This window comes from Adiantum capillus-veneris, chromosome 11, assembly GCF_014529385.1.
Source record: "Adiantum capillus-veneris isolate H3 chromosome 11, ASM1452938v2, whole genome shotgun sequence".
In the NCBI taxonomy this organism is placed as follows: domain Eukaryota; kingdom Viridiplantae; phylum Streptophyta; class Polypodiopsida; order Polypodiales; family Pteridaceae; genus Adiantum; species Adiantum capillus-veneris.
Window position 1 is genome coordinate 25,069,129 of NC_140941.1, and position 13,545 is coordinate 25,082,673.

The 13,545-nt window shown below is 47.7% G+C and overlaps 1 protein-coding gene across 3 annotated transcripts in view; it reads right to left on the reverse strand.

Moving 5' to 3' along the window:
- LOC147447010 (uncharacterized) overlaps positions 1-13,545 on the reverse strand; it is a 162,910-nt gene that overhangs the window by 106,969 nt on the left and 42,396 nt on the right. For 2 of the 3 annotated variants that reach the window (XM_086522920.1, XM_086522919.1), the window contains exons 3-4: positions 6,958-6,995; positions 6,729-6,817 (exon numbers count right to left, since the gene is read on the reverse strand). In XM_086522920.1, coding sequence (XP_086379046.1) covers positions 6,729-6,817; positions 6,958-6,995 — 127 coding nt within the window. The remainder of the gene's footprint in view (positions 1-6,728; positions 6,818-6,957; positions 6,996-13,545) is intronic. The other variant, XM_086522921.1, reaches the window with a different exon arrangement.

Here is a 13,545-nt window from a genome sequence, read left to right on the forward strand (position 1 = left end):
CTCTTGCGTGGACGATATAATACTTTTTGGTCAGCTGCTTTTGGACCTACAGGCATCCAGAATGGGGTATGTATGACTATTGCGGACTCTTTGCAGCGGGCCATTCTAGGCAAAGGGATTATTGTGCCAGGCAGGGCTCAGTGGATCACTATGCAGGTTCAGGGTGGCCCAGTGGGTTTCCTGAACATCTATGCGCCCAATGTGGCGAGTGCTCGTGCAGAGTTTTGGTCTCAGATAGTTGAGTCTCTGCCCCGCAGGCAGAACACGTGCATAGGAGGGGACTTCAACATGTTGGAGGACCCTTCTGACAGGATTGGTGGCAGCCATGCTACAGTGCATGGAGTTGAGCTGGCAGCTTGGGAGAGGTTTTGTATGACTGAGGGTTTCAGATGTTTGGCAGCACTCTGGTTTTGTGAGGCCCCCAGACAACCTTGCCTTCTCTCGGTCGGACCGTAGAGTGGGAGGAGTGAATCTATCGCGGATAGATCGCTTCTACACTAGTGACCACTTCAGTGACTTGGGAGGGACGGTGGGCATTCTGGCAGGGAGCTCCTTCTCGGACCATGCACCAGTGATCCTCACAGTGGCAGACAGGCAAAGGAGTGGGAGCACGATGCTTCGCATCCCAGAGAGAGTCTTGTTCGACTCAGCACTCAGAGAGCGGGTAGAGGCTCTTTGGACAGAGAGCTTGGACAGGCAGGAGTCTCCTGCTGACACAGTGGCCTTAGGCCTACCCCAGATTCGCCGTTTTTTTCTTCAGGAGTCTCTGGCTCGCCGGGCTGCCGCGAGAGAAGAGGAGCAATGTCTCAGACGAGGCATTGCTTCGCTATAGAGGATGCAGGAGCAGCATTCAGACAGTCATTGGTTGGAGGAGCAGTTACAGCAGGCTCGCCAGGAGCTTGCTAGCACAAAGGAGAGGCAACATGAGTTTGCTTTTAACCGACAGGCAGCTCAGTGGACCCAGGTGGGTGATAGAGTGACTGGTGCTTTCTTTGAGGCAGTGGGACCTCGGCACTCGCATGCCAAGGTCAGTCAGTTGAGGAGGCCAGACGGGTCAGTTGCTTCTGAGCCCGAGGATATGCGTGCAGTTGCTACTGACTTTTACCGTGAGTTACTGTCTGCAGAGTCCCAGTCAGTGCGTCAGGATGCATGCAGGGAGCAGGTTTGGACACAGATGCCTTGTCTTGTGACTGAGGAGATGCATCAGAGGCTTGAGCTGCCACTTCAACTTGAGGAGCTGCACACAGCTCTTAGGGCCCTCCCCCGTGGTAGCTGCCCAGGTGAGGATGGATTGACTCCCAGTTTTTTCTTGGAGTACTGGGACCTGCTTGGCCCAGATCTCTGTAGTGCATTTCAGTACATTTTGCACACAGGAGTGATGCCTGACAGCATGAGTGAGAGCCTGATCTACCTCGTTCCTAAGGAGCGTGGATCCTTGGATGAGATTCGACAGTCGTGCCCCATCACCATCCTCAACTCAGCCTACAAAATTCTTGCCAAGGCTCTGAGTTTGAGGATTCAGCCACTTCTAGAGAGCCTTATACATGGGACTCAGACAGGTTTTGTCAAGGAACGCAGTATCCTTGACAACATCTTTACTTTTTGGGAGACTTCTGCCCTGACACACTCCGTGGTAAGGACCTCGTGATTCTTCTTCTCGACTTTGAGAAGGCATACGACAGAGTTGACTGGGACTTTCTAGAGGGCACTCTACGCGGGATGGGCTTCTCAGATGCGTGGATCAGAGGGGTGTCAGCTTTGTACAGACAAGCTCATACTCAGGTACTCTTGGCAGGAGGTAGAGGTGATCGCTTCATCCTTACATGCTCGGTCAGACAGGGCTGTCCTCTTGCTCCCTTCGTCTTTCAGTTCTATGCGGAGGCGATGAGCAGGTTTTTGGTGTCGCAGCAGGTTGGTCTACAGGGCTTAGCACTCCCTATTCGGGGAGATGAGCTATTGGACGCTGAGTTTGCCGACGACTCAGCCTTGTACTTAGATGGCCAGGAGGCCAACCTTCACAGGTGTGAACAGGCTCTGGAGACATTCTGTTGTGCATCGGGCGCACTGATCAACTGGAGAAAGACAATGGCTTTCTCGGTTGCTAGTGCTCCTGTGCCCGATTGGATGCCAGGAGAGGGTGTTAGGTGGATTCCCCCAGGGACTGCAGTTCGCTACATGGGCTCTCAGGTGGGTTTGGACTTGTCTCCCAAGCAGCAGATTGCTCCCCTTCTCCTGTCTATCAGGAGAAAGTTGTTACATTGGAGCTCAGCACGACTTTCTTTGGCAGGCAGAGTAGTAGATGCCAACCAGGTGTTGTTGGCGACTATGTGGTACATCACTTCTTGCTGGATCTTCTCGAGTTCTTGTATTAGCCAGGTAGAGAGGCTGATCAGGAACTTCCTTTGGTCAGGACGTGACACTCAGATAGCCCGAGCCAAAGTGGCTTGGTAAGTCATCACTCTTCCTTGTTCACAGGGAGGGCTTGGGATCATTGATCCAGCACAGCAGAGCAGAGCCCTTCTTGGGAAGTTCATCGTCAGAGACTTCTTCCAGGTGAGGAGCCCTAGAAGGAGTTCTTGCTACAGCGGCTTCGTGCTAGGGTTCCTCAGGCAGGAAGCCCTTGGCAACCTTCGACCAGATGGATCTTCACGAGATGCACAGAGTTGGTTTGAGCAAGAGACTGGACGACCGCTTCGCTGTGAGCTTGCTTCGATCTTGGGAGCTCTTGCGGCGTGGCTTGGAGCAGAGACAGCCTACGTGCACGGAGGAGCGCCTACGGCAGCCTCCGTCTGGAGCCCCATGGTTAGCACTCAGAGAGGCCACTTGGTTGGCAATCGGCCTCATGTTTCCTGGGGTCCCATGGCAGCGGGTCCAACGCGCTCTTTAGGTGACTGGCTAGAGTTCACACGTTTGTCAGAGGAGGTGCAGGGTCTTCAGCTACAGGGCATGAGAGGGGTGCAGAGCATGTGCCAAGACATCTATGAGTCAGTTCCAGCTGAGTGGCTCACGCCTCTCGAGCCAGTAGCACCCCGGTGGATGGGAGCCTTCACATGACTGGAGGTTCTCATCTCAGTTAGGGCCTGCTCAGAGACTGTTCCATCCCTTTTCTTCGAGCTCCAGGGTGGGGGACGCCTTCAGCGAGTTTCAGTAGAGGCCCCATAGGTGGCAGAGTGCTGTTTTCAGAGGATCTGAGTAGTGGGCATCTGTGGGAGGACTTGTGTCATAGATCCTGACCCAGCAGCTCTTGAGACTGGACACTGGAGGCTATGGGCTTGGGAGTGTTGTCCACTGGCACGAGTACAGTGGAATCCTGGTGAGTGGCTATGGAGGGATCCCTTCTCTTCTGCAGACCATCCAGGAGTCCCGTTCTTTCAGTACACCGTTCGTCTTGGGCGTCATATACTAGCAGCACAAAGAGAGGCCCGCCCCGCTGCAGCACCTCATTGGCAGGAGGAGGGTCTCACAGCTGAGTTCTTGACAGCATTTTGGGAGAGGTTGTGGGACTCCAGACAGCCGAGACGAGTCACCTTGTTTGAGTGGTTGGTCGCACACAAAGCTACAGCAGTTGGGAGTTGGCTAGTGCATAGTGGTCTCTCGGCCGCATGTGCAGCTTGTGACCATTTTGTGGAGAGTCAGCGTCACTGTCTTTGGGACTGTCCCTCGGCCCAGCAGGTGTGGCTACACGTTCTTCGGCTAATGCCTGCTCTCTCCACTGCTCGACAGTACACTTGGGGAGCAGCGGCTTGGTCCACCCTCACAGGCCCGGCACTTCAGTTTGAGCTATCCTCCACCAGCAGGATGATAGTGATGCAGGAGGGGCGACCTACACTTCAGCCTGCTACTACAGAGCTTACTCCACAGGAGTGGTGCAGCGAGAGAGAGGAGTGTTGGGACCTTATCAGTGGCCTGACACTCTGGTTCATCTGGCGGGCCCGTTGTTTCCGCATCTTTGAGGCTCGCCTTGTGCCACCAGCAGAGACAATACGCAATTTTTGGCTAGAGCTTATCCACACTCTCAAAGGACAGCTCGAGGGACTACAGGGCAGCTCCGACCACATGTGGGAGCGCAGAGAGGCTTTCCTACGACTCTGGCGTCCTGGGCCCTTCTACACCATGGTCCAGGGTGTACTAGGATGGCACTACCGACCACCTGTGTGGCTTTTCCCTCCCCCCATTTCTTGATTTATCCCCATTGTACATATGCTGGTTTTTTCATTGGGAGAGTCTCCCACCATGGTTGTTGTAGCCCTCTCTTGAAGAGGTGGTTGTAGCCCTATGGGCAGTTTCAGTAACTAATAGAAGGATCTTTTTCTCGGGAAAAAAAATGCAAAGCCCGCATTATTGCGAACCTGGGACAAATCGAGAAGATGCAACATGAAAGCACTCCAGTCAATCGTCCAAAAAGCACTCCGGCCTATCCTCTTTTGACGCACATTCTTTTTGGTCAGGGAGACACAGGGTTCGTCCAAAAATGAAACACAATGTCCTTGATTTCACTCGTGATGCTGCTCAATCAATGCTATTGACGATGAAGAACATCCAAGGGAAGTAGACCATCGTCATCTTTGTGATGGAGCCACAACTGGTAGCAATGACGTTCGTCCGGTGTGTAACCCCAATGTCTTGGCAACATTTCTGCTCCTCAATTGCTTCATATATCCCAGAGATGCTACATTGAGGCATACCATAATAGTCGCCTATTTCAAAAACAATTCATTGTTGGAAAGTGGTGTCTTCACCTCGCACAACATATTGCAAATGTTTGAGAAAAGGGCTCTCTCCACTACCTCTGACAAATGTTGCAACATTGAGAATATTGGATGACAAACCAGTTTCCCTACAATTTCCAATTGCAAACTTTCAAAAGGCCAGTCTTTGTTTACGCCAGCACTTTGCTATTGCTCTACAAATGTGTTTACGTTGTCGCTAATCAATGTCACCATCCCCTCTCATCCGTGCCTTCCTTTTTGCCATGATTCTTCACTATCTCTTCTAAGCAACCCAGTAGTTTCTCATACTTGTGCATGAGAGAGAGAGAGAGAGAGAGAGAGAGAGAGGGACTTAATTATCGTCCACGGAGGTCAGATATGACCCGTGGGACCAAAACAAAACATTACATTCGTTCTTTTGAGGTGAAGGCGTTAGATACATATCAGTTAGGGACTGAGGGTCCGTCAGGGGGTAAAGGAAAAAAGGGAAAGAACAAGAAACAAAATCTAAGGGGGGTCAGGTGGAGGGGAGTTGGCTTGGGAGTTCGAAACTCTTGGATGATGGCTTTACCGCCACGGTAGATTGCCCATTTACCTTGTTTATGGGCTTCATGCATCTTCTTGAGCTCGCTTGCTTTAAGCTTGAGTTGATTTGTGGTCAGTTCCTCGACGATCCAAAGCTTTGTCCCCTTGAGGCGGTGGGATTGTCGTAGCAGGCTCGTCCGTTCTTCTTTGTTCTTGAAAGTGAGGATGCATTGACCAGGTGGCACACGCCTATGTGTGCCGTTGATCCAAGAGACAGTATCAAGCTCAATGTTAATTGGTTGAAGAATATCGTTGAGCTTGGTGATGGCTTCTTCGAGTATGTCCTCTTCGGTGCACCATGGTGGGAGAGCCCTCCAATCCTAATCTTGAGAGCAAGGGATTCTTGGAGCCGGCATTCTTGTAAGGCTGCTTGTATTTCGTTGTCGATCTTCTCATGACGTCGTTTGAGTTCCGCATTTTCCGAAATAAGCTCTTGGATTTGAGCCTCTAGGGTCGTGATCCTTGCATCTTGGCGAGCAACGGGGTCCTTCTTAGGCACAACTGCCACCGCAAGAAAACTCTTCCGAGTGTTGGACATTGGTGTGTTGAAGGAGGACATTGACGCTTCTCGACTCTGTTATGTGGGCAGGCTTGCACAAGGCTAGGGCAAATTGACTTGTACTCGCACCGGCTATGGGCATTGGGAACAAAAGCCAGCTTACATTTGAATAAGGAAGCTCAAGGTGGGTAGCGGGTCTGTGGCTGGCCGAGGCAGACGGAGGTCTACAGCTCGCTGAACCCAGGACTGGCAACTCACCCAGGACTGGCGAGTTGCTGTTGTTGACGACGTTCAAAATAGGTACCATTTGTTGTGCGCGTCGAGACAGGGCTGGTTGAGAGAGAGAGAGAGAGAGAGAGAGAGAGATCATTACCAACAACCTAGGTAGGTCCTTACCACTACCTTGATCAATTTCAACCTTTAAATTTTCAAAATGTCCAATTTTCTAAAAACTACCGACCCCAAATACTCCCCCCCCCCCACACACACACCCGGAAAGTGCCTTTGAAGAGGAGTGTCCAAAACACCTCTTTTTGGTAACAACAATAAATACCAAGACCTCTGTGAGAGAGAGAGAGAGAGAGAGAGAGAGAGTATACATGATGTTGCTAAAGAAAAACCAAGATTTATTTAGTCTCCTCCAAACCCGCACTCAAGCAAAAGAGCCTTAACTTTTCAAAAATGGAAGTGTGCACCCAAGCATTGGAAGCTTATTTGCTCTAAAAGCAGAAAGGTGTAAACACAAATTGAAAGCAAATAGAGTTGACTCATAATGAGTTTGTAGACCCACCTCTAGAAAAACGCAAATACCATGTGAAGGGGCCAATTTAAACAAAACAAATGGACCCAATCACCATTCAAACGACCTTTGGCCAAATAATAGTAAGGCTTGTCAACAAGCAAAAAAGAATATAATATATGGAGCTATCTTATACCTAAACACGAGCCACGCTTTGCTTCACGTGGAGGAGGTATTTGCAAATGTGTTATCGTATCTTTCTCAATTTTCTCCTTAACTTTTCCACTAAAATGTCAGCAACAGGTAAAATTATCTAAAATCTTGTGAAAAGTAATGTCAGTATTAATTTTTTGACAAGCATCCATATTATTTTTCCTGCAATTATTAAAGGTGTGCTTGGATAGTTAGAAATAAGTAGTTCATACCCCTTTCCAACAATGAATCGTAGAACAGATGCACCAATCTGCCAAATACACAAAGATATGAAGTCATTAATGGCTATAGAGACAAAACTGATTTGAAAATTTATTTTGGGTGCAACTCATTAGAAAGTTCGATACCACCCGACATTATTACATCATAAACTTGATAGCAACTATTCACAAGTTCTTTGAGAAAAATATCTCAGTTCCGACAAAGGTGACCCCAACCCACTTCTTTGTAAGGGGCTGACCTTGGAGCCAGCAACCAAGATGAGCATGCCAGTCACAAAATCTAGATACCATGAGGTAATTGGAGTTATCACTGTCGTTGGAGGACTCCCATGCACATATCAACAGACGACCCTTTAACAGCCAATGAGAGCTCTTCTTAGGCATTCAACCACCCCCCTTACTGCATTGTTGTTAGCAATATGCTCCACACGTCCAAGGAGTCTCCCTTGATGCTCCAACAGAAAGCACACTTTTCAAAAATTGATGCAAGAAAGCATGCTATCGCCGGGCTCATTAAGAATGAAAAAGATTCTAAAATTCTAAATGAAAGATGAACTCGTGTACGAGAAAGTGCACTTGATAATTAAGGCTGAATTCAGCCTCATGAAAGAGGAGAAAAGGAGATGTATGGGCGTGAGAATCTCGAAAAAATGATGCATATGCACACATGAGAAAGTATTTGCAAATAGGAACATTAGGTGACTTTTGAGCAGAGACAACATCAAAAGGGAAAATGCAAGCTATTTTGAGGACAGAGGTGAATGTAATTTTTAGTTGTGGTGCAAAAAGATTAGATGATGCACTTGCTACTTTTGAATCTTTGAAATTGAAACTGCTTTGATAGAAGATCTCAAGGGAGTACATACGACATGTAAGAGCAAGCTTGATACAAGTGGGACAACGCCGACATCACATGTAGAGAATGGATTGAGGGCATGAACCAACGAAGTTTAACAACATGATGAAAACACCAAATGGATAAAAATGGCTACCTAGCCCCTCACCTTCTTCTCCTAGTATTACAAAGGGTACAAGACAAGGAAAATACCAGCTTTGAATGTACGAGTTGTGAGATGGAAAGAGGACAAGAGTCCAAAACAAGATACATTGTCTTTATGCATAAAAATGGGGGCAAAGAAAAGCTGCCCATAGATGCATGGAGAGTAGGGAAGGGTGCATCGAAGGAGAGACCACTTATTATGAAGTTTGCTGATTCGGAGAAAAAGAAAAGATTCTCTTGCATCAGTGTGCCTTGAAGGGCAAGGAATTTGGAGTAGAACTCACTCTCATACTCAAGTAGTGCATCAAAGAGAATGCATTCCATGTAAGGCTAGAAAGGCAGGAAACTCCGTCCTTGATAGAGATGCAAGATTAATCATTGGGGAGAAACGAAGTGCAAGACGGTGCACAACCCTAGGACCATGCTACAATTTCCAAAATGGAAATGTGATGGATCACTTTGATTGGATGCAGGTGCTTTTGAGGAGACTTTTGAAGGACAAGAAATTATTCTTTATCCGGAACTCGCCAATATAAAATTGTTGGAATTCCACCATAGCCGAGAGAGATGGAAGGAGAGGAGAGAAGAGTAGAGATAGCACGTAGAGGAATTTACCAAAAAGAATAAGATAGTTTAGTTAAATTCACTCTTTACATATACAAAGGGCCATTGAGTCCCATGCTAAGTGAACTTAAACTAAAGATGTGGTGTAGAATATGAATGCTCTAAGAGCTTTTCTCCATAGTAAGTGGATGCACTCAGCTTCCCCAACAATTCCCCCTATCAAGTGTTATCCACTTTTACATTAGTGGCTTCCTATCCACTTCTAGTGGCTATAGCAAGTTCTTGGTTATTTGCAAGTTATTCAAGCTTTGTGTTTGATTACTGTTCCGCTTGAAACGATCTCTCTTCTTTCTGGATTATCCCTTTGAGAAGGCTTTACTAAATTTGTGAGAGATTACACCGTAGGGTGATTGTGTTGCACAAGATTACTGATATGAAAGATGGTGTTGTGAAGGGGGTCTTAACTCACCATAGAGTCTGTGTCTAGCCCTTTTACAAAGAAATTATTGTGCAAAAGAAACTAGAACGCTTTAACACCAAGAGGTGGAGCCTCTTGTTCATGTCCTATCCCATTGACCTTCTCTTTGTTCTTGTAAAAACATATACCTAGATGAATCCAGGATAAGCCCAGATTCACCCTTGAAGGAAAGGGCAAGGTATAGACCCATGGTAGTCACCCACAAGACAATATAACCATCAGCTCCATCATGCATAGTATTGACTAAATACCACGACATCCCCACTAACGTCGTCAGTGCCCAATAGTGGGTGTAGAACTAGGTAGTAACATGTGCTCCCCAACACAACACACGCACACACACATGAGCATACATCAACACAAAGTTCAGCGTACTGAGTTTCTGTCATGACTCCGGAGATCAAGGGCAGACTCAGCCATAATGAAGCCTAGCACTAAAAGAAGCATTAAATCGAAAAAATTAGCACAAAAATGAGGTAGTTGATAGGGCATGCGCACCACAAAAGATAGAAAGAATTAGCAATCAACTGGTCGTAACTCGGACGAAAACTTCACAATGTAAAGTATGCATGTCCACAATACGACTAAAAAATATACCTAGATGAATCCAGGATAAGCCCAGATTCACCCTTGAAGGAAAGTGCAAGGTATAGACCCATGGTAGTCACCCACAAGACAATATAACCATCAGCTCCATCATGCATAGTATTGACTAAATACCACGACATCCCCACTAACGTCGTCAGTGCCCAATAGTGGGTGTAGAACTAGGTAGTAACATATGCTCCCCAACACAACACACACCACACGCACACACACATGAGCATACATCAACACAAAGTTCAGCGTACTGAGTTTCTGTCATGACTCCGGAGATCAAGGGCAGACTCAGCCATAATGAAGCCTAGCACTAAAAGAAGCATTTAATCGAAAAAATTAGCACAAAAATGAGGTAGTTGATAGGGCATGCGCACTACAAAAGATAGAAAGAATTAGCACAATATCAACTGGTCGTAACTCGGGGGGCGAAAACTTCACAATGTAAAGTATGCATGTCCGCAATACGAAAAACATAGTTCGCACACAAACTGAACACTTGATTATGTTTTTACCTTTTCTCGTCCACATAAGTGGATGCACCTAATTCCCCCAACAAAGAAATAAGCTTGCCCACAATCTCAAGGTATAGATGGTTATCAACGGCTAGGAAGGAAGCTCATGGGAAGGTTAGTAGAGGATCAAGAGGAACTGCCATGCTTTATAGATAGGAGCTACATCCTTTTATACAACCATTGTTGAGAGATGATGTAAGTTGCAACGGAAGTGATTGTTGAACTTTGCTCAAGATGAGTGCTCCGAACTGTGCTCAAGGGTTCCTTTTACTTACGGAAGGGAGAGCCTTCCGTTCCTTCAGTGAGAGAGTGCAAATGATCACAAACAAAGTGAATGACACTCTGAACGAAGGTGCTGAGACAGAGAAAGAGAGAGAGAAGAATACAACACCAAACGGTTGTCAAACCCTCCTCCAAGGGCCCTCCTCTCTATGGCGAGAGAGGTCTATGCTATTGATTGCACAAATATGGTACAATGGTCTAGATGCAATGGACTTGCCGACAATGTCAACGACAATGATGACGACGACGAGACGGGCTGAAATCTGAAAACGCTAGGGACTGAAATCTGCAAATCTGTTAACTGCTGAGTTCTGACACCATGTCGGCGAGGACGGCGATGGCGACGACGCGATGACGATCCGCTGAAAACGCAGATGCTGAAATCTGCACAACGGGCTGAATCTGAAAACACTGGCTGATTTGACGGTGTGGCAACGATCTGCTGCGGGGAGATGAGATCTGCGAGGTTTGGGGCTGATCTTGCGGAGTCTAAGTGCTGAAACTGAAAACGCTAATGCTAGGGCTGATCTGACACCGGGAATCTGCAAAACGCTAGAGCAAACTGCAATCTGCAAAAACGCCAGGCTGAATCTGGAATCTGCTAACGCTAGGGCTGATCTGGTGCTACTGAAAACCTAGGCTGAAACTATAGCCAAAACGCAAGTCTTGATCTGCTGTTGGCTAGAAACGCTAGGTCACCTGCCGGTCTTGCTGAGAAGGTGCACTGTAAGTGGTGGACTTCTGTTGCCTCTTCTGCCAGAAAGTGCTAGCGCTAGGTTTCTTTTATAGAGCTTAGCAAAACTTTCCCTACCCAGTTTTCCAACAAAGTCACTTATTAATAATAAGTTAAAAATGGATAAAATAGGGAAAATGGGTTTTGTGCACTGTAAAATGCTCATGATGGGTACTGACTGTCATGCTGATGATCATGCTATGTGCAACCAGAGGATATGCAACTACTCTAAGTGCCTAGACATGCACTGTAAAATGGGTTTTGTGCACTGTAAAATGCTCATGATGGGTACTGACTGTCATGCTAATGATCATGCTATGTGCAACCAGAGGATATGTGCCTAGACATGCACGGCCTACGCACAGGCCCACAAAGGTGCCAGAACACTTCCTACGCTGACCTGAACCCTAGACCTGAAGTAGCTTGTCCACATGCACATAGGGTTAGATGTGCACGTCAGAGTAACAGGGAACGGGCGGAATGGGCCCCTTCCGTTCTCGAAACGCGTTTCCAAAGGGGTCAGGGAGCCGGAACGGATACGCGGGCGGAACGGTGTTCCCGGAAAAACTGTCACCGGAACGGCTAGCGGAACGGCGATTTCAAAAAAACAGTCCGTTGAGACAGATTTGAAAAATTTGTCGGTTGGGATTTTTTGAGCGCTTTTGAATGGTTTGGGGGGGTGGGGGGGGAAGAGGGGGTCTTCTCCTCTCCTATATAAGCCAAGGCCCTCAAGGCAATGAGGCATATCTATTATCCCCCTCAACTTTCCTCGGCCTCAAGGCTCAAGCTTGAGGCTTTCTGCTCCACTTCTCCCTCAAGCTCCACCTCTCCATCTCTCTGGAGTCTCGAGTCATGATTCACTCATTCATCACCTCTCTCCCTCTCCCTTGGGCCTCAAGGCTTTAAGCCTCAAGGCTCAAGCTTGAGAGTTAAGACTCCACCTCTCCTTCACTCTCCACCGCGCCATCATCTCTCTCTCTCTCTCTCTCTCTCTCTCTCTCTCTCTCTCTCTCTCTCTCTCTCTCTCTCTCTCTCTCTCTCTCTCTCTCTCTCTCTCTCTCTCTCTCTCTCTATATTCCCTCCTCTCTCGAGTCTCATTACTTATGGCGCAAACTTCCACATCAAAAGAACGTGACCCCTTGGGTGCCAGGAAGAAGAAGGACGAAGCATCATGGTGGGATGAAGTGCATTCTCAAATGTTGGGAAAGTTCGGTGGTGCATGCGCATGGAAGTGCAAACTATGCGGCTTCGAACGGCAATCCAGCACGACCAAAGTCCTTGCTCACCTCCTGAAGCTAGAGGGACAACAAGTAGCAATATGCAAGGCCGTCAACGAGCAATTGTTGAAGGTATTTGAAGCCAAGGATGCCACCATCAAAGCCAACAAAGAAGAGAAAGAAGCGGCAAGGCCTAAGCGTCCCGCAATCGACCCCAACAACTTGGTTTTTCCCTCTTCTACACCTTCTTCATCCATTGGTGGTGATAGTAATGCGGCAATGACGGAGAGGGCGGCAACATCATTTCGATCGGCATTTTCAATGCCTAATACTACTCCGGTCTCCACTCTCACATTTCACCAACACACCCTACATACCACTTGGGATCCAAAAAGGAAGGAGGATGTGGATGCAAGTGTTGCCCGCTTTTTCTATCACGATCACATCCCCTTCATAAAGGCTCGGCAAGACTTACTATCATTTTCATACAATCAATCATCTCGATTCTCATTCTCATCTAAATAGTAAATACTAATACCTCTTGTGTGCAATGTCTAGGTCGGAGTACTTCAAAACCATGTACGAGGATTGGAGAGTATGGGGTACGCTACGTGCCACCCTCTTCCGAGGCCCTCCGTACTACTCTACCTGATAGAGAGAAGGCCGTTGTGGAGATGGCAACCCTCAACATGAAGAGGCAATGGACGAAGTATGGGGTGACCCTCATTGCGGATGGATGGAGCGACACTAGGACTCCGGAGGTCCATCCATGGCATTGTTGCCTATTTCAAAGGGGAGATAAATTTTGCCCACTCTCATGACACCACGGAGACAAGAAAATCAGCAGATATCCTTGCGGGTGAGTAGGCCTCCGCCGTAGAGACCATTGGGTCGGACCTTGTGATAGGTCTGGTCACCGATGGGGAGGCATCAAACAGGGCAGCCCGACCTATTTTGGAAGGTGCTTATCCTCACATCACGGTCTCCTTTTGCATGGCACATTGCCTTAACAACCTCTTGAAGAATTTTGGCAAACTACCTTGGATAGAGCCTCTCATTGCATCCATGTCCAAGGTGATTGCTTTCATCAACAACCACAACATACTTCGAGCCGAGTTCTTGAAGCGGTCAGGGGGCAAAGTGCTTCTAAAGTATTGTGAGACCCGCTTCGCCTACAACTATCTAATGGTAAG